Genomic DNA, 21,164 nt, shown 5'->3' with positions numbered 1-21,164 from the left:
ACCTTTCCTGCCGTCCTATATATCATTTACAAGTATGAGAAGCTCAAGACAGTGACAATCATTTTTCTGCTCAATCTGGTCCTCTCCAACATCCTTTTTGCCACCAGTCTCCCATTTTGGGCAACATATCATCTGTCAGAGTGTTTTTTTGGTAATTTTTTGTGTAAGTTGGTCAGCAGCACCTATTTCATCGGTTTTTACAGCTCCATCCTTTTCCTCACACTTATGACATTCGATCGGTACCTTGCAGTAGTGCATGCAGTGGCAGCTGCCAAGAGCAGAAAAAGGAGCTATGCCATCATTTCCTCTGCAGTGGTTTGGTGCATAAGTATCATAGCCAGTGTGAAAGAGCTAGTTCTCCAGAATGTTTGGAAGAGTCCTTTCAATGGCCTTGTGTGTGAGGAATCAGGATACCTTGACAGCACCATGGTTTTTTTGGCGTCTGGTCACTTACTATCAACAATTCCTGGTTTTCTTCCTCCTACCTTTGCTCATGGTGATCTACTGCTACATCAGCATCATCCTCCGCATCCTATCCACCCGAATGAAGGTTTTCTTCCTCCTACCTTCAGAATTATCTATTACATATTTTCCATTACAATGGCCATATGTTTACCACTTTAAAACTTTCACTTTGTCAGTGTATCACTGACCTGCTGAATGAAGTGTGTAATGTTTTCTGCTGAGGAGTTGGGTTCGTGATACGTAAATGCACGATGTCATGCAAGAAAAATGTCAATTTGCCCATTTGTATCACATTGGACTTTTAAGACATAGCACTGAGTTCCATTACGAGCCAAGTCAAATGAATACACCCACTCACTTATAAAGACTACAACGATATTACTCGTGATCTTTCCAAGTAAAAAGTACTCACCCTGCTTTAAATGCTTTGTATGATTCCACAATTTTATCCTGGTGGATTTCAATATGAAGTTTGTGAGGCGTCAAACTTTTTTGGATCGATCGCTAACATTTCTCTTTAACTCTGACATTGCGTCCTGCTCCATCCAAAATCTTAACTTCGTGTACTTATCCTTGCGTGGAATAGTTGAGACCTCTCTGTAGAACTCTCTTGGACAAGTCGGACGTATTTGGCAGAAAACGTACCCCAATATTATATGGAATACGCTATAGAGGACCCAGTTCAAACCTATTATGTTCAGTTGGCATTTTGGAAGATTGTGGGGCATGGCAACTTTAGCTAAGGGGGGCGGAGTCGGAAAGGTCCATTGTAAGGATGTCAAAGGACGTCAACTTTCACGTGAAATAGTACCCAAAGCAATGTTTTGCCATGACCGGAAGTTGAAGCCAAATTACCACGTGAAAGCAGCCTGTGCAAAATCCAGTTTTTATTCTACGTCATTGGGGTTAACTCTTCCTTGTCTCGTTGCATAGCTGAGCTGGGTGAGGGAACAGTCAAGCTACTCTTCCCCGCTTTCCAGCGCGTTTTTTTTTCTTCTCACTATCCTGCTGCACAGTCCCGTCTCCCTCACACGGTGACGCACAACGCACACAAACCTTGAGTTCGTTGTCACAATTTCAGTAACAACAGTAATAAACTCCAGCTAAGCGCGCATGCAAATACTGTAATAAGCGCAAGCATCGCCATTACCGTAATGAACTCAAGGAAAGCGCGTGCATGCATGTACATATACAAAACAAGAAAGTAGGCAAAGAGCCGCATGCGGCTCGAGAGCCATGGATTGGCTTCCCCTGATCTCGGCCAAAGCTATTGTCTGTATTTGGTGAAATGCACTAATGGAGGGGCGGCCAACCAGTCAGAGATGAAGAGCCGTTTTACGCCAAAGAGCCACATCATACACGTCAAAGAGTCAAAGACATCATCACTTACCTTTGCTCAGTCAGATTTATTGTAAATGTCACTCACCAACATGATGAGAAAATTGAGTCCTAAAGAGTACCAAGACCACAGCCAAGTAATTAAAAAAATAATAATTCTGTCCTTTTTCTCACACAGACAAACCACCAGTTCAACCAAGTCTTTTGTGTCACAAATATCTAATGCAACACTAAAATATTCATATGATTGGTGATCCGAGTGCAACTGTGATTCAGTATCCATGCTAATATCCAATATTCTCTGTTCAAGAGTGTGGCGGTACAGTTGAAGGTCTGATACCGTGTTTAAGATTTTAGTTTTCAGGACACAACATTTCAGCAACATCACCAAGGTATTTTTAAATGAATTACCCTTCATTGTATGGCTTTTTGGCCCTTGCAATGTTCCAAGCCACTTATGATTCAAGCGTTCGTCACGAGATGCTTCATTATTTTTTTTAAAAAACTGCATCTGCTTTTCTATATGATTTTTGAAAGTGCCTCACTTGTGACTGCGAAATTTAGTCCCTTACAGAAATTACAGGTCAATGTTAGCGTAGAGTGAGATGAAGTGAAGATTTGAAGTTGTGAAATGTAATAAATGTCTGACACAAAGGGCAGAGTGGCTTGCTGCAAAAAAAAAAAAAAAAAGCTCACCTACTCTGGTAAAAACGTCCTGTGTTCATCCACGTATTCTCGTTTGTGGTACCTGTTCATTTTACCCTACATTCAATTTTTTTTTCTCCAAATATTACCGTCCGACTGGGAAACTTCAAGCTATTTTCATTTAATGCGAAAGCCAGTTTTGCAAAAATACCATGGTAACCTTTCTGGCTGCGGTCACGTGACCGTGGTCGGGAGACAAAGGGGAGGTCGTACTACTTTGGTTTATTTTCCTTCCCTCATTGCGTGGCTGAGCTGGGTGGCAGGAAATATAAACCTACTCTTCCTTGGTCTCCATTGTGCTTTGTTTTCCTTCATATCCGCATGCTGCGGCTTACCGTTTCACTTAGGCATCGACATACACACACACACACACACACTGAGCTTTTTGCCACAATACCCGTAACAACCGTAATAAACTCAGGTAAAGCATGCACGCAAACGTGATAAACGTAAGCAATGCTTGCTCGCAACTACCGTAATGAACTCATGCTAAGTGACCATGCGTGCACACACACACACACACACACACACACACACACCACACACACACACACACACACACACACACACACAAACAGAACTTTGATATGCTTTCGTGCCTTCACAAGAGCGTGTGTATCGTTCCAAAGGATTTGAGATAAGAGAACAGACAGTATGATTTCCAGCCTTGGCTGCATGAAGTTTCTCACTCACTTTTACACCTGCCACAGTTTAATTTTGTCTTTTTCAAATGCATATAATTCAAATGCTGATAATTCTGTGGACTTAAAAAGTTTGAACCCCCAGGCAATGTCTAATGAGCTCTATCAGTAAGCTTCAGACAGTGAAGGAACACAAAGTCATGTCAGATAATGGCATGCTTATGAATCTTTACTGTTATGGGATTGGACAATCTTCCTTTGAATATTCTTGTACTTTTTTTTTTTACGTTATACTGACATTATCATTTGACATATGGATAGTACTACCTCTAGGGCATCTTTATCAGTATTGGATATATTGAATTAGGGTCAGGGGTAACTGGAGCCTATTGCAGCTGACTTTGGCCGAGAAGTCAGCTACGATACCAATATCTTATTCAGAAATACACTTTACACTGGTCACAAGTCAATCATAGGGGACATATAGATACAAAAATTCAAATCAATAGGCAATGTAGAGTCGAACCTAAGAATCATCTTATTTAGAGTGGAAGCCACCACACCCGTGACCCTTTTTAGTATAAGTGGTACGAATAATGAATGAATGACTAGTTTTATGAGTGTGTAAAAAAGATTGATACACTAATCTGTTACAGCCAAGGTGATCAGAGAAACAGGCAGGAGAGTACTTGATGTATCTTCTGGTAGGAGAGGGGAGATGGAAACTTGGTGGTGTTACTCCAAAGTATAGGAAGACGTACAACATTACAAGGTAACAAGAGGTTAGCGAAGAAGAAGTAGGACACTGATAGGACTGTGAAGAGGTGAAAAGAATACGAAGTCATGTAGGGCAAAGGTGGAGACTCCAAAGGCTAATCAAGTGGCATATGATGACATGTACACCAGGTTTGACATGAAAGAAGGAGAAAAGGATCTCTACAGGTTAGCCAGACAGATGGATGGAGATGGGAAGGATGCGCAGCATCTTGGGTTAAGGATAGAGACGGAAATGTGTTGACTGGTCACAGTTGTATGCCAAATAGATGGCAAGAATAGTTGGAGAAGTTGATAAATGAAGAAAATTAGAGAGAAGGAAGAGTAGAAGAAGCAAGTGTGGTGGAACAGGAAGTTGCAATGATGATGTCAGGGGGAAGTTAGAAAGGCACTAAACAGGATGAAAAATGGAAAGACAGTTGCTCCTTATTACATACCTGTGGAGATGTAGAAGCAATTTGGAGAGGTGGCAATGGAGTCTTTGACAAATGTGTTCAACAGAACACTAGCAGGTGAGAAGATGGCTGAGGAATCGAGGAAAAGTGTGATGGTTCCCTTTTTTAAGAACAAAGGTGATGTGCAGAACTGTGGGAACTATAGAGGAATAAAGTTGATGAGCCGCACAATTAAGTTATGGGAGAGAGTAGTGGATGTTAGACTCAGGACACAAGTAGGTGTTTCCGAGCAATAGTATCTTTTCATGCCTGGAAGTAGTATCACAGATGCATTATTTCCTTTGAGGATGCTATTGGAAAAGTACACCGAAGGTCAGGAGGAGCTACGTTGTGTCTTTGGTGATCTAGAGCAGGGGTGGTCAACCAGCGGCTCTTTGCCTCCTTTTGTGCGGCTCTTGTGAAGGCACGAAAGCATATCGAATTTTTTTTTTTTTTATGTGCATGCGCACACCCACGCACGCTTTGCTTGATTTTATTAGGATTGTTCCAGGTATATTGACAACAAGCTCAGTATGTGTGTGCGTTGTGTGTCGCTGTGTCAGTGAGACGGGACTTCTCAGTGAGATGGTGAGAAGCGGGTAAAAAAAGCATGATGGCGAGTACCTTTAACGTTCCCACCAACCACCACAGCTTTGCAATGAGAGAACGAAGAGTTAACCCCGAGCAACATGACCTTGGCACGGAGAATTCGTCTCCCCTGCCTCTGCCGACCACGGTCATATTACCGCAGCAGGAAAGGTTATCATGGTATTTTCGTAAAACTGACTTCCGCATTTGAATGAAAATAGCTTGAAGTTTGCCAGTCGGATGGTGATCTTTGGAAAAAAATAATTTGCCAAATTTTGGTCTCAAAATGTTAGGGGAAAACGGAGTTAAACGAAAATATGTGGATGAACACAGGATTTCTAACCAGTGCGGGAGAGCTCATATTTATGGGGAGATGACTGCAACATCAAGCCACTCCCTGCGTTTTGTGTCAGATGTCGATCGCATTTCATAGCTTCAAATCTTCAGTTCAGCTCACTCCACGCTAACATTGACTTGGAATTTCCAAACGGGACTAAACTTCCCAGTCACAAGTTAGTCACTTGTAAAATCACACAGAAAAGCAGATGCAGTTAAAAGGAAAAAAAAAAGAAGCATCCAGAGACTAATGCTTGCATCATATCAACTGGTTTGGACCATTGCAAGGGCCTAAAAGCCATACAATGAAGGGGAATTTATGACAAAAATGCCTCTGTGATGCCGCTGAAATCTTTTGACCTGAAAACAAAAATTTTAAACAAATGGTATCAGACCTTCATCTGTCCTGCCACACTGTTAAACAGAATATCGGACGTTAGGATGGCTACTGATTCACAGTTGCACTCAGACCTCCAATCATGTGAGTAGGAGTCTATTTTTCTGGTTAGCATGTTGGTGTGTGATATTTACTATAAATCTGACTGAGCAAAGTTATGTGTGTGAGGAGGGAATAATATCCATGTATATGTACAAATCAGAGATGGTGGCACTGAAGAGACAACAGGAAGCAGAGCTCGAGGTAGCGGAAATGAAGATATTGAGAGGCTCTCTTGGACTGAGCAAGTTGGATAGGATTAGAAATGAACTAATTAGAGCGACAGCCAACGTTAGATGTTTTGGAGAAAAACAGAGAGAGATCAGACTGTTGGTTTGGACATGGCCAAAGGAGAGAGAGTCAGTATATTGGTAGAAAGCTGATGAAGATGGAGCTGCCAGACAAAATAGCGAGATGAAGACCAGGAGAAGAGAAGGTTGATGGATGCTGTGAGGAAAGTCATGAGCGAAGTTGGTGTTACAGAGGAAAATGGATGAGATATGTGCATATGGAAAAAGATGGCACACTGTGGCGACCCATAATGGGACAAACTGAAAGGAAAAGAAGAAGAAGAAGCTGTAAGACAGTGATAAAGATGACTGTCCCAGGTTTTTTGGAACGTGTTGCAGCCATAAAATTCCAAGTTAATGCTTGTCTGCTAAATGTGCTGTCCTTCCTTAGAAACTCTCACCCCCTTCAACAGAAATTTAGATCCTTTTTTTCGTATCCAGATCCTGTTATCCTGACAAACATTTGGAAATTGAGTAATTCCAGAAGCATATGGCATTGCTTTTGATTACAACATTTTAAATCTTTAAATCTAAAGTGTCACTGTTACATTTCCATATGCAAAAATAATATTATATGTTGCCACTTTTTAATTACTCAAAACTTTGTTTCAATACAACTGGATAATGCTAGGACAACATTATATCCCCTCGATAACAAGTGTCACCAATCTTTATTAAATTGAGCACTACTTGCGTAATGATTAATTAATACAAAGGGATACCAGTTTGATACACATTTTACTAAAAATACTTAATTATGTCGAATGAGGAGGAACTGAAGCGCTGCTGGTGTCCCTGTATTCCCTGGTGGAAAAAAAGTCATTGGAAAAAAATGTAAATATCCAGGCACTCAGTGGGATGGCAAATATAATGAAGCCTTTATCTTTCTTTGCCTATTCATATTGATGTCTGCAGACGAAAATGATCAACAATGGTTTAACAGGCTACAGGACTTTTAGAAGAGGCCTGTGGGCTACGCAGGCGGTCCTTGAGGATTATAGTACCTAAGTCATGCATCTTGGTGAACCCTTGCCTCGAACAGCTTCCATTAAGATAACCATTGACGTTATTGTTTAAATTTTTCTGGTATGGTACACAATCAAATGCTTTGTAGGGGGTTGATTTCAGATTAAAATACAGTTCAAATATAGTACTTCTAAATGAGGTCAAAATCGATAATACAAGTTGAGTTTTGAAGTGATTGTTTTTTGTGTCGAGCAGATAGAGTAATATTTATGGTCCCTTTTTAAAAGTGCATAATTACATCATTACAATGCAACACAGACACACACCAATCCACTATTATAAACTACATCATGATGTATAAGAAACTAATTGTGAGAAAAAAATAAACTTGTACACCCAAACCAATGCACAAGACATGAGATGAAAAAAAAGGTGGATCAAACTAACATCAGAATACCATGAAGAAGATGCTGAATATCATGACTTGGTGGATCCAAATTTCCCATTTTTCAAAATTCGTCTAGTAGTTTTGATTACAGACAGACTCGTGAACTCCTGACTCAAGTAGCAACACAAACATCTTTGTTGTATAAAAAGATGAAGCTGCTTTACAATCAATCATGGATGCTTTGTAAATCATAGATTGTCATCCATTTCTGCAAACTGCCATGACAAATCTTTCTGTGCCCTTTTAGGAAAGTGTGAGGACAGTTTGGCCACACCTCTTCCTTACAGCTCCTTCACCAGCTCATCAGTTTATGGTCGAAATTATGGGGCTGGCTATGCCAAGCTTAACTGGAAACAAGGTATGCAAATTGAATAAGAAGTGGTGTTTAATGCCATCATTTTTAAAAGCTACACTGGGTTAGTTCAAGATAATTCAATTGCCTATGAATTTTTGTGAGCATCCATTTATGATTTCATTTGTTCTTAAATTAAAAACATTTCAGTCATGTTTCACTTTTAGACGTCAACAGAGATGAATGTGTCCTGCAATTAATATCACCTAATTGCTTCTGTTCCATCGCCCACTTTGTCCATCCCTGCAACATTTACAAACCAGGCGCTGGAGGCTGGTCGCCTTCAGACTCAGACCATTACCAGTGGTTACAGGTCGACTTGGGTGGCAAAAAGCAGGTTGTTGGCATAGCGACTCAGGGTCGCTACAGTAGCTTGGACTGGACCAGCAAATATCAGCTTCTTTATAGTGACACACAGACAAACTGGAGGCCTTATCTACAGGAAGGAAGCATCTGGGTAGGGAAAACTCTGTACAATTAAATAATTTTTCTGTGCTTTTATATCTCCGACTGTTTGAAACATGTTATTTGTCTGGCCGTACACAGTAAATTTGTAGCCGGAGTCAAGCAGTAAATCTTTCTAATTCAATCTATTTCAGATAGTGTGCCTTGTGGGAGTATTTGGCCCTCTTGAACTTTCCAAGCTTTTGTCACATTTGAGGCTTCAAACAAAGATATAAAAATTACATTTTTTTGTCAGGAATCAACAACAAGTGGGACAGAATCGTGAAGTGGAACGAAATTTATTGGATATTTTAAACTTTTTTTAAACAAATGAAAGCCTGAAAAGTGGGGCGTGCAATATTATTCGGCCCCCTTGCATAAATACTTTGTAGTGCCACCTTTTGCTACAATTACAGCTGCAAGTCGCTTGGGGTATGTCTCTATCAGTTTTGCACATTGAGAGACTAAAATTCTTTCCCATTCTTTCTTGCAAAACAGCTCAAGCTCAGTGAGGTTGGATGAAGAGCGTTTGTGAACAGCAGTCTTCAGCTCTGCCCACAGATTCTTGATTGGATTCAGGTCTGGACTTTGACTTGGCCATTCTAACACCTAGATACGTTTATTTGTGACCCATTCCATTGTACATATGGCTTTATGTTTTGGATCATTGTCCTGTTGGAAGACAAATCTCCATCCCAATCTCAGGTCTTTTGCAGATTCCAAAGGTTGTCTTCCAGAATGGTCCTGTATTTGGCTCCATTCATCTTCTCATCAATTTTAACGATCTTCCCTGTCCCTGCTGAAGAAAAGCAGGCCCAAACCATGAGGGTGCCACTACCATGTTTGATAGTGGGGATGGTGTGTTCAGGGTGATGAGCTGTGTTGCATTTACGCCAAACATATCGTTTTGCATTGTGGCCAACAAGATCGATTTTGGTTTCATCTGACCAGATCACATTCTTCCACATGTTTGGTATTATCCCCCAGGTGGCTTGTGGTAAACTTTAAATGAGATGTTTTATGGATATCTTTGAGAAATTGCTTCCTTCATGCCACGACTCCATAAAGGCCAGATTTGTGCAGTGACTGATTGTTGTCCTATGGACAGACTCTCCCACCCCAGCTGTAGATCTCTGCAGTTCATCCAGAGTGATCATGGGCCTCTTGGCTGCATCCCTGATCAGTCTTCTCCTTGTTTGAGGTGAAAGTTTAGAGGGACGGCCTGGTCTTGGTAGATTTGCAGTGGTCTGATACTTCTTCCATTTCAATATGATTGCTTGCAGAGTGCTCCTTGAGATGTTTAAAGCTTGGGAAACCTTTTTGTATCCAAATCCGGCTCTAAACTTCTCCACAACAGTACCTCGGACCTGCTTGCTGTGTTCCTTGATCTTCATGATGCTCTATGCACTTTAAACAGAACCCTGAGACTATCACAGAGCAGGCGCATTTGTATGGTGACTTGATTACAGACAGGTACATTCTATTTATCATCATCAGTCAACTTTGGATCATTCAGGGATCCTCACTGAACGTCTGGAGTGAGTTTGCTGCACTGAAAGTAAGGGGGCCGAATAAAATTGCATGCCCACTTTTCAGTTTTTTATTTGTTAAAAATGTATACAATTTCGAATAAATGTCATTCCGCTTCACAATGGTGTCCCACTTCTTGTTGATTATTGACAAAAAAAAATAATTTTAGATCTTTATGTTTGAAGCCTGAAATGTGGCGAAAGGTTTAAAAGTTCAAGGGGGCCGAATGCTTTCATAAGGCACTGTAGTTGTTCGATCTTCAAAGTGGTCACATTTCAAATGTAATTAATCAAGATTAATCCAATCAATCAGTTATTTGACTCTTTCTTTTTGAAGTTCCTTTTTACTTCTTTCATCATGATAAAAAGTTTATAGTTGTTGTTACTTTTGATCCCATTCTGAAGGATGCATACACACCTTCTTTGGTTTCTGTTCCTTTTGTTACCTCTTTACTATTGACTTTTAGTTTAAAATCCAAACTATTGGATGACCATATCTGTGAAGTTCTGAGGGTCCACTGTGGTACTAAACCAAAATCATTATAACAACCTGTTTCTCTTTCTGTCTTTAACCAGACATTTGACGGGAACGTGAACAGCGATGGTGTGGTCCGTTATGAGCTGCAGCATGCCTTCTTGGCCCGTTTTATCCGTTTTGTTCCATTAGAAAAGAGCAAGGTGGGACGTGTCGGAGTACGCCTGGAACTATATGGTTGCTCATACTGTGAGTGGTATTCGTGCAGTTCAAGCATATTTTCTTTAAATTGGTTATTTGGAAGCCAGCGTGTCATGACCTTGATTTGGTGAGAAACCTCATAGACATTCTGTACTACAGTTTTTATTTTGGATGTTAATATCACACTAAGCACCTGCCTAATAATTCTGAGGACAGCGGTTCAAATCCCAGCCTAGTCTCTGTGGAATTTGCACGTTCTCCCTGTCCCTGTGTGGGTTTTCTTCAAGTTTCCTCCCACATCCCAAAAACATGCATTAATTGAAAACTCTAAATTTCCCTTAGGTCTGATTCTGAGTGTGAATGGTTATTTATTTCTATGTTCCCTGTGATTGTCTGGCAACCAGTTCATGGTGTACCCTGCCTCCTGCTCGAACATAGCTGGGATAGGCTCCAACACTCCATCAACCCTTGTGAGGATAAGCGTATAAAAATAATGGATGGATTCGCTGTACTACTACACATTTTGGAAGTGTTCAATTTGTTCTCACTAAAATGAAGAAACTTTGACATAAAGCAATTATTTCCTTCATCTCACTTCACAAAAACCCATTCTGTTTTTGGATCCATTATTTATTTTACTCTTCTTCCTTTCTTTTCATATTTGTAACATTTTTCACCTACTTGACTCAAAGTTTTGACACTTACAGATCGTGAGTTTGGCAATGTCATACAGTAAATACACTGAACAAAAAAAAATCACCCTGTATCTACTGCTATGGTTGCATGATACTGTACATGACACCTTTGTAATAAACATATAACATCTCAAGGTACTTATAATTAACAGAACCCCTTCACATGCTGTACTTTACGTTAGTAAGGTACACTAATCTTGATCTCACTGATTTGTGCTACCCTGATGTTAATTTCAACTCTTGTCTTTCGGGTTGGATGATGCGGTGTCTTTGGCGGAGTTGTGGCTAGAAAGCTCTGTGTTACAACAAATAGGTGCTCGCTAAACATCTAAAATAGTTAATGTTTCTGTTGGGCAAAATGTATGCATTCTGTTCTTAATATTATTTGTTCATTTTGAATGGAACGTTTAATTGACATAAAAAAAATCAATCACAAAATTTTTAAAAAAGGTATATTTTTAAAAGCCTCAGTCATTCAGCTCAATATACAGAACCTGTCTTAAAAAACAAAACAAAAGAAAACCATGAAAGAGTGTTATTACCATAATCCTATTCAAACAACGAAACTTTCATTGGTTATAGAGCTCATGCACGTGACGTCACCATTTTCACGGCGCCATATTGCCGGTCAGAAAGAGCTGCTCGACAGTGTAGGGGACATTGAACCAGAGCAGAATATACACAATGCCCGAGACTTGTTGTGGTGTTGGTTGTTACAACAGACGAGACAGGTATTCAAAGAGATCATTCTATGGAATACCAGCAAAAAGATGAGAAAAGATGGATGGATTTCGGCAATTAAACATATTGGATGGTGCCCAACCAAATACACACGACTGTGTTGCGATCACTTCATTTTAGGTCGGAATTATTCTTTTCAATCTCAAATTCCTAAAAAGTATTTATAATGCCAAGTTGGCTTATTTGAGAACAATGCATTAAAAAAAAGACGGAGTCGTCTCCAACAAACACAGAAGCGTGTTGCAGCCGCACGTTAAACTTCGGTAAACCTCTCCCTGACAAACATTTTTTTTTTTTAATATGCGTTGTTCTCAAATGAGTCCAATGCATATTTAAAAAAAAGAAAATAAACCGTCGGTCACAGTGATGTTTACGTAGGTTAACGTGTGGCTGCAACACGCTTCTGTATACGGGGGCTGAAACCTATCCCAGCGGTTTATTTTCTTTTTTTAAATACGCATTGTCATTTGTGAACGATGCATATTTTAAAAAAAAAAAAAAACGTCTGTCACAGAGAGGTTTACCGAAGTTTAACGTGTGGCCACAACACGCTTTGGATACGGAGGAGCTGACTCAGTGTTTTTTTTCCCCAATCATAGTTAATGAATGTGAGTTTGTGTAAAACCAGAGGTCATTTATTTAAATATTGGTATTTGTATTGAAAACATCTCAGTGGTCGCATCACTATGTGGGATTTATTCTTGATTGAGAACAGATCCAGCAACAAAGTATTTGTATGCGTCCAGACTTTTCTACGCTTTCAAACTCTTCCGATGACTTACTCTACTTTCTCGATGACTTACATACCTGATGTGTAGATCCAGTTGTCCAAGACAAGCGGAACTGGGTTAACAATCCAATTTCTTATTGGCAAAAACATCGACCTCGGGTGTGTCTAATTTTTCCACGTACCTTAATTATCACCTAAATATTTAAATATTGGGCAAAACTGGACGTCGTGCTATAAGATGTCTCCAACCGGCTGAACATTGAGCAATGCTTTGCTAGCTCGTCAATATGGCCAGTAACGTGACTTCGGTGACATACAGTGAGGAAAACAAATATTAGAACACCATGCTATATTGCAAGTTCTCCCACTTAGAAATCATGGAGGGGTTTGAAATTGTCATTGTAGGTGCATGTCCACTGTGAGAGAGCTAATCTAAAAAGAAAAATCACAATGTATGAGTTTTTAATGATTTATTTGTGCGATAGAGCTGCAAATAAGTATTTGAACACCTTAGAAAACCAATGTTAACATTTGGTACAGTAGTCTTTGTTTGCAATTACAGAGGTCAAACGTTTCCTGTAGTTTTTCACCAGGTTTGGACACTGCAGGAGGGATTTTGGCCCACTCCTCCACACAGATCTTCTCAAGATCAGACAGGTTTCTGGGCTGGCGCTGAGAAACACGGAATTTCAGCTCCCTCCAAAGATTTTCTATTGGGTTTAAGTCTGGAGACTGGCTAGGCCACCCCAGAACGGTGATATGCTTCTTACGGAGCGACTCCTTGGTTTTCCTGGCTGTGTGCTTCGGGTCACTGTCATGTTGAAAGACCCAGCCACGACCCATCTTCAATGCTCTGACTGAGGGAAAGAGGTTGTTCCCCAAAATCTCACACTACATGGCCGCGGTCATCCTTTCCTTTAATACAGTGCAGTTGTCCTGTCCCATGTGCAGAAAAACACCCCCATGCTTCACATAACTCCTCTGTATCATCCAAATGGTCATTGGCAAACTTAAGACGGGGCTTGACATGTGGTGGTTTAACCATAGGAATCTTCCGTGCCATGCACGATTTCAAACCATGACGTCTTAGTGTATTACCAACAGTCACCTTGGAAACAGTAGTCCCAGCTCTTTTCACGTCATTGACCAAGTCTTGTCGTGTAGTCCTGGGCTGATTCCTCACCTTTCTAAGGATCATTGAGACCCCATGAGGTGATATCTTCCGATTTGAGATTGACCGTCATGTATAGCTTCTTTCATTTTCTAATGATTACTCCAACAGTGGACCTTTTTTCACCAAGCTGCTCGTCAATTTCTCTGTCGCCCTTTCCAGCCGTGAAGAGTTGTACAATTTTGTCTCAGGTGTGTTTGGACAGCTCTTTGGTCTTGGCCATGTGACAAGTTTGAGTCTTACTGATTGTATGAGGTGGACAGGTGTCTTTATGCAGCTCATGACCTCACACAGATGCATCTGATTCAGGACAATACATGGAGTGGAGGCGGACTTTTAAAGGCAGAGTAACAGGCTTTGTGGCTTATAATTCTACCTGATAGACAGGTGTTCAAATACTTATTTGCAGCTGTATCACACAAATAAATCGTTAAAAAAATCATACATTGTGATTTCTGGATTTTTCTTTTTAGATTATATCTCACAGTGGACATGCACCTACGATGACAATTTCAGACCAGGGTCCATGATTTCTAAGTGGGAGAACTTGCAACAAAGCAGGGTGTTCAAATACTTATTTTCTTCACTGTAGGTGCACGAGCTCTATAGACAGGGCCAACAACTTAAAGGAACACTCTCCCCAAAATTCACATGTACAATAAACCTTCCAATGTGAAGTAATATTATTATTACATTTTTCAAAGCCAAGCAAAATCTGGATATGTGGCAGCTGTCACAGCCAAACCCAGAACAAACATCGTTCATCCTGCCCCTGACGTCACCAGTGCTTAGCATTATAGACCATTCGTTCTAGCTAAGCCAAGATGCCGATGTGTCTGCACCAAACTGCAACAAAACTGAGAAAACGCACCCAAATTTGTCCTTCTTTGACTTCCCGTGGGGTCAACCTGACAGGATAAAGCTGTGGCTGTCTCAATTGAGGCTCGATCATCAGCCGGGGAAATTTGCACGCATCTAATCATCACTGGTTATTAGCCGCTTATTACCCTTCCGTGCTGGTACTGTATAAGGCAACAACATACTTTATGAGGCAGCACAGCTGTTCAATCCCGGACCTCCATGTGTGGAGTTTGCTTGTTCTCTCCGTGTCTGCGTGTGTGTAACCTGCCTCCTGCCCCTTGACAGCTGGGATAGGCTCCAGCACTCCTGCGACCATCATGCGGCTAAGAAAAGGGACGGATGGATTTACAGTATACGTGTAAGCACACAACACTTCCAGGTTACTATTTATGGCGATGTCAGTCCCACGCCCCTCTCCAACATGTCAAGTTCCACCTCTGTGTATTCTGGCGCAAACGCTTGAACATTGTACATTGTTATTTTTGTTTAGTTTGCTCAATGGAGGGAGTAGTAATAACATGGAGCATCGACTCGCTGTTATACTCGCTTTATTGGCTATTCCTGGTTACTATTTACGGCGATGTGCGCCTGCAACAACCACCATCCCACCCCCGCCGCCATTTGATCAAGAGAGGCTTGAAAAGTGGAACTTGAGGAAAAAAAATGTCTGGCCACACCTGCTTTATATTTCCTACATCTAAATAACTCCTCAGAAAATAATCAGACAAATCTCCACGGTACCATATAATGGGATTATTGTTCGTCGTTAGTGCCACGCCCCCTCTACAACACGTCAAGTTCCGTATTTGTGTATTCTGGCTCAAGCGCACAGTCTTGAACATTGTACATCATGCTATTTTTGTTTTGTTTGTTTGTAATTATTTTTCACAAAAATTGGCCAGATAGTGAAGGTTCTCTGTTCGGTGAAACTTATCCACGAACAATGGGGTGTCATAACAGCAAGCACTGCAGGCGTGGAAAACGCTGATTGGCTGTCAGTTTTCCAGCCGGGCTCATTGGGATGTCTGAGCGAGAAAGGAATTTTGAGAATACTTTTACAATTTAGAAATGTTTCTTTGTCAAATCTGTGGATAACTCTGGCATTAAAGAAACACTGAACCCTCATCTACTAACTTTTAATGTGTGCTCCCATTTGTATAATGTTGGGGAGAGTCTTCCTTTAAACAATTTCAAGAATCTGTGTTTTAATAGCGACAGGGTGGTGCAGCTTTAAAGCATTGGCCTCACAGTTCTGAAGTCCACAGTTCAGTCCGGCCCCGCCTGTGTGGTATTTGCATGTTCTGCCCGTGCCTGCGTGGGTTTTCTCCGGGCACTCCGGTTTCCTCCCACATCCCAAAAACATGCAACATTAATTTGTCACCTTGAAGTGCCCTGAGGTGGGATTGTGAGCGCGACTGTTGTCTGTCTCCGTGTGCCCTGGGATTTGCTGGCAACCAGTTCAAGGTCTACCCTGCCTTTTTTGCCCATTGACACCTGGGATAGGCTCCAGCACTCCTGTGACCCTTGTGAAGATAAGCGACTAAGAAAATGGATAGATGTATTCTTACATAATTTGGTCTACTAGGTCATAAAACCCACAATATCTGGAATTAAAAAAAATCTGAATATTGGGAATAACAGCGGCACGGTGACTTAACTGGTGAGAGCATTGGTCTCACAGTTCTGATGACCGGGGTTCAAATCCTGGCCCCGCCTGTGTGAAGTTTGCATGTTCTCCCCGTGGCTGTGTTGGTTTTCTTTGGCTACTCGACAGCCAATTCCCTGGATCTAAACACCAGAGAATCTATGGGGTATTATCAAGATGAAAATGAGGGGCACCAGACCCAAAAAACAACTGATAGCAAGTGTCAAGAAAATCCAGGCTTCCATATCTTCCACCATTGACACAGCTTGATTGCCTGAATGCAACATATCAATTTGAAAGTACCATATTTTGTTTGATTTAATGTGACCCTAATTTTCTTTTTCTATAAAACTGGTGATTTCTTCACGTCCATCCATTTTCCGAGCTGCCTATCCTCACAAGGGTCATGGGCATGCTGGAGTCTACCCCACCTATCATTGGGCAGGAGGCAGGGTATACCATGAACTGGTTGCCAGCCAATCACAGGGCACACAGAGACAAACAACAGTCACACTCACCATCACACCTAGGGGCAATTTAGAGTGTCCAATTAGTCCATGTTTTTGGGATTTGGGAGAAAACTGGAGTGCCCGGAGGAAACCCACGCAGGCACAGGGAGAACATGCAAACTCCACACAGGCGGGTCCGGGATAGAACCTGGGACCTCAGAACTGTGAGACCAACGCTTTACCAGCTGATCCACCGTGCTGCCCAACTTTAAATGATCTTTTTCAAAAATGTTCGAACAGGAGACGTTTGATTTCTTGCTCAGGGAAACCATAACAGTCCTCAGGAAGCAGAGTAGCTTCATCTCAACTATATACTGTAACCATATTTCATTGACCCTTGGATCCAAACTCAAGACTTAGCAGACTGGGTTTCTCCCGCACCATTAATGAGCATAAATGAAGTTTATTATTGCACCGTACAAGTAAATTCACTCAGGTTAGTAATACAATACAACAACAATATTTGTCAGTTAATGTGATTTGGTCTTCCAGGGGCTGATGTGATTGGTTTTGACGGCCATGGAATCCTCTCCTACCGCTTCAGGAGTAAAAAAATGAAGATTGTGAAGGATGTCATTGCTCTAAAGTTTAGAACCACAGCTGGTCATGGGGTGCTGCTTTATGGGGAGGGACAGCAAGGAGACTATGTTTCTTTGGAGCTCCAAAGAGCAACACTTAAGCTAAGCATGAACCTTGGTAGGTTTTAGGAACAGCTCTGCCTATGTCAAGTTATTCAGTTTAAGCTTTCAAAATAGTACTTTCAACCAAATATTCTTGTGCTCTCAGGCAGCAACCAATATGGTTCCATCCAGGGTCATACCTCCGTGACCAGTGGTAGTTTACTTGATGATGACCATTGGCACTCAGTTGTCATAGAGCGTTACCGAAGGAATGTCAACTTTACTCTGGATCACCATGTTTATCACTTCAGGACCAATGGAGAGTTTGCTCACCTCGATCTTGATTATGAGGTAAAGCACCACATTCCTGAGTCCACCTTCCATTTACCTGCTGAGAGAATCCCAAAGTAGCAACAGAACGACATCTTTGTGGATTAGATGTCATTAATTGAAATGAACAGTGTCAAGGATTAGTGTGTCAAGGATAGCGTTGTATTTTATTAATTTATTTAGTACTTTCACAACACAAAGTCAATGTTTCGGTGTCAGTGATTTCTTCTATGCTGTTTGGTTTCAGATTAGCTTTGGGGGCCAACCTCCATCAGCAAAGTCAAGCTCAGGAGGTCGAGAGAACTTTGTTGGCTGTATGGAGGGGATCACCTACAATGGTGACAACATCACACACTTGGTCCGCAGGGGAAAAGTGGACATCTCCAGCTTCGTAAGATAATTCTTTCTTCTTAGCTGTGTTTATCACGGAACTAGAAAGCAGCCTGGTATGAGAGTGTCTCAATGAAAAGATTTTTTTTTTCTACTACTAGTATCTCTCCTTCCCTGCGTGTTTTTTTTTCTCTATTTGGTGTGCAACAAAAATACATCCGAACTCACACATACAGTGAAGAAAATAAGTATTTGAACACCCTGCTATATTATAAGTTCTCCCACTTAGAAATCGTGGAGGGCTCTGGAATTTTCATCGTAGGTGCATGTCCACTATGAGAGAGATAATTGAAAAAGAAAAAATCCAGAAATCAAAATGTATGATTTTTTTAAATGATTTATTTGTGTGATACAGCTGCAAATACGTATTTGAACACCTGTCTATAAGCTAGAATTCTGACCCTCATAGACCTGTTAGTCTGCAAAAGTCCACCTCCACTCCATGTATTATTTCCTTAATTTAGTCGAAGACATTTTTCATTCAATGGTTAGATGACTGGAACAATAGCAGTACAATACAATATTTAAAGGGATTATGTTAATTAAAAGTCTCTCATTTTTTTGTGTTTGACCATGCTGGCTAAGAATAAGGTATCAAAGATACGGAGCTTCGGCAACAAATCTAAATTAGTAAAGAGGACCATATTTTATGCACTATAAGGCGCACCTAAGAGCATTTAGTTTTCTCAAAAGCCAACGGTGCACCTTACAATCTGGTGCGCCTCATATATGGATCAATAGTGAACCGCAACAGGTCTCCCAACTATTGTAACCAGCCAGCCTGACACCATTTTCCCCTGCAGAACAAGTAGTGAGAGGTGCATGCTGGGATATGTGACTGGGCGAAGTGTGCCATTACATTTCCATTTGTGTGTTTGTGTAAAGACCCCAAAATGGCTTCTGTAAAGAGACACGCTTACGACGCAGAGTTTAAACTCAAGGTGATTGGTCACGCAATAGAACACGGGAATAGAGCAGCGGCGAGAGAATTTAACATTAACGAATCAATGGTGCGGAAGTGGAGGAAGCAGCAATATGATCTGGGCCAAGTAAAGAAGACTAAACAGATTTTCTGAGGGAACACAGCTAGATGGCTACCTTCACTGTGCCTCTGCTGCTACTGTAGCGTCTATTCTATGTGCCTGATAATGCGGTGGACCTTATTGATGGAAAAATATGTTAAAACGGGCCCTTCACTGAAGGTGCGCCTCATAGTGCGGAAAATACGGTACTTTTGTTCTCGCTGTATAATGAACTTCAGTAAAGTATTAACTTGTTGGTAGTTCTGAACAAATTAACTACTGGTCACCCATACCCTGTACTGCTGGACCAGTGTCAATTACAGCTTTTGTTAGCATAACAACTGAAGGCGGAGCTAAGGCACTGTGGTCACATTACAGCCTCTCTGACTGATCCATTATGAGTAAAGAAAAAAAGTGCGTTCCTTATTAGGTTTGGGCATCGAGAATTGAGAAGCATTTGGAACCAGGGCAAACATTTTGGTTTTCCTGGAATCCTTCAAATTTTAAAATTTAGTTCCCAGTTTCAATGCCTTCAGTGCACCGACCACGAAGAAGAGATTGGCGAAAACCAAAACAGAATGCTCACAAAGTCGTGCTTGTGCCCAAAGACAACAGCGAATAAAAGAGTGTCTAAACTTTGATAAAATAAATGACCATTTGCCTTAGTGGAACACTTGGAATAAGATTATATTGTCCAAAGGAGTCTTTCACGATGTGTTAAAGTCGGACATTATCCCTCCCATCCCGTACCTCACCCTACACCACACAGAACTTCAGAGAAGTCGAATTGGGTGAGTGAAACAATAATTTACTGTATGTCTATATATCAGCTTAAAGGTCAAACGGTGGGATGCACATTTGCAATGTTTTTTACAGTTTATGTTAGTCTTGAAATCAATGTTGGAGCTGACGAAAGAGGCGGAAAAAAAGCTTAACATTGAGCTAAAACCTCAAAGGTAAAAGTAGCACATTTTACCTCCCAATGAATTGGGACAAAATTCCCATAAACCGTTTCAGAGTATCACAAAACAAGCCCGAAGAATTGGAAATTAGACTGTTTGCCAGAGACATTATTTTAAGGATGGCCTGCAGTGGTGCTGATACTAAAAAACAAACGATAATACCGCCAACCACATATACTTGCGTGCACATTACCCTCTTGATTTGCAGCGATCCAGTTACATGAATGAAAGAATACAAATCATTTGATCATTAGAGGTTTCAAAAGTACACTTTTAATTCTTGACTCTCTCTCCTATTTGTCCCTGTTTCCATTCCACTATAGCGCAACCTTACATTCTCATGTGCTGAGTCCAACACTTTGCCTGTCTTCTTCAACTCCACATCCTTCCTACGCCTGCCTGGTCAGACTGACAGTGACACCCTGTCTGTCAGTCTGTCTTTCAGAACATGGAACCCAAATGGACTGCTAATGTTCACAGTGGTGGCTGATGGCTGGGTGGAGATGGGACTGACAGAGGGCAAGATAACTGTATCTATAAATGTGACGCAAAAGAAGAATACACATATTGACATTTCATCAGGTGGGCTTTACTCACTCATTATTTAAGCATCTTGCTGTGACGCACTCCAAATTAGTTAAAAAAAAACTGAGGTGTGTTTGTGGCTCTCAGGCTCCGGCCTGAATGATGGCCAGTGGCACAGTGTCCATCTAAATGCTCTGGAGAACTATGCAATGCTAACAGTTGATGGAGACGAGGCATCCACCATCAGAACAGCCATCCCAGTGCAGATCATGACTGGAGGAACATACTACTTTGGAGGTGATGAGACCAAATGACTTTGAATGCTGAAGTTCTAATTTAGCTTAAGCAGGAGAGACCTTGGTGGAAACAATAGTAAGTTTCGGCTTGTCCCTTTCGGGGTCGCCACAGCGTGCCATCTCAGATGAACACACATATATGTTTGGCACAATTTTTACGCCGGATGCCCTTCCTGACACAACCCGTCTCAGGGAGTGGAGGCGCCAGTGGGATACGAACCCACAAACCCTGGTTTACCAAACCA

The 21,164-nt window shown here is 41.2% G+C and overlaps 1 protein-coding gene across 9 annotated transcripts in view; it reads left to right on the top strand.

Moving 5' to 3' along the window:
* The window catches only part of cntnap2b (contactin associated protein 2b), a 93,347-nt gene that overhangs the window by 10,921 nt on the left and 61,262 nt on the right, over positions 1 to 21,164 (top strand). For 8 of the 9 annotated variants that reach the window (XR_009797913.1, XM_061840413.1, XM_061840410.1 and 5 more), the window contains 8 exons: positions 7,669 to 7,779; positions 8,037 to 8,230; positions 10,323 to 10,470; positions 17,267 to 17,470; positions 17,561 to 17,745; positions 17,972 to 18,115; positions 20,422 to 20,680; positions 20,771 to 20,920. Coding sequence is in view for 8 of the 9 variants with exons in the window: in XM_061840413.1 (XP_061696397.1) it covers positions 7,669 to 7,779; positions 8,037 to 8,230; positions 10,323 to 10,470; positions 17,267 to 17,470; positions 17,561 to 17,745; positions 17,972 to 18,115; positions 20,422 to 20,680; positions 20,771 to 20,920 (1,395 nt within the window). In the remaining variant the exon portion in view is untranslated. The remainder of the gene's footprint in view (positions 1 to 7,668; positions 7,780 to 8,036; positions 8,231 to 10,322; positions 10,471 to 17,266; positions 17,471 to 17,560; positions 17,746 to 17,971; positions 18,116 to 20,421; positions 20,681 to 20,770; positions 20,921 to 21,164) is intronic. The other variant, XM_061840417.1, reaches the window with a different exon arrangement.

This window comes from Syngnathoides biaculeatus, chromosome 13, assembly GCF_019802595.1.
Source record: "Syngnathoides biaculeatus isolate LvHL_M chromosome 13, ASM1980259v1, whole genome shotgun sequence".
Taxonomy (NCBI): domain Eukaryota; kingdom Metazoa; phylum Chordata; class Actinopteri; order Syngnathiformes; family Syngnathidae; genus Syngnathoides; species Syngnathoides biaculeatus.
This window is presented reverse-complemented; position numbering and strand designations above follow the sequence as displayed.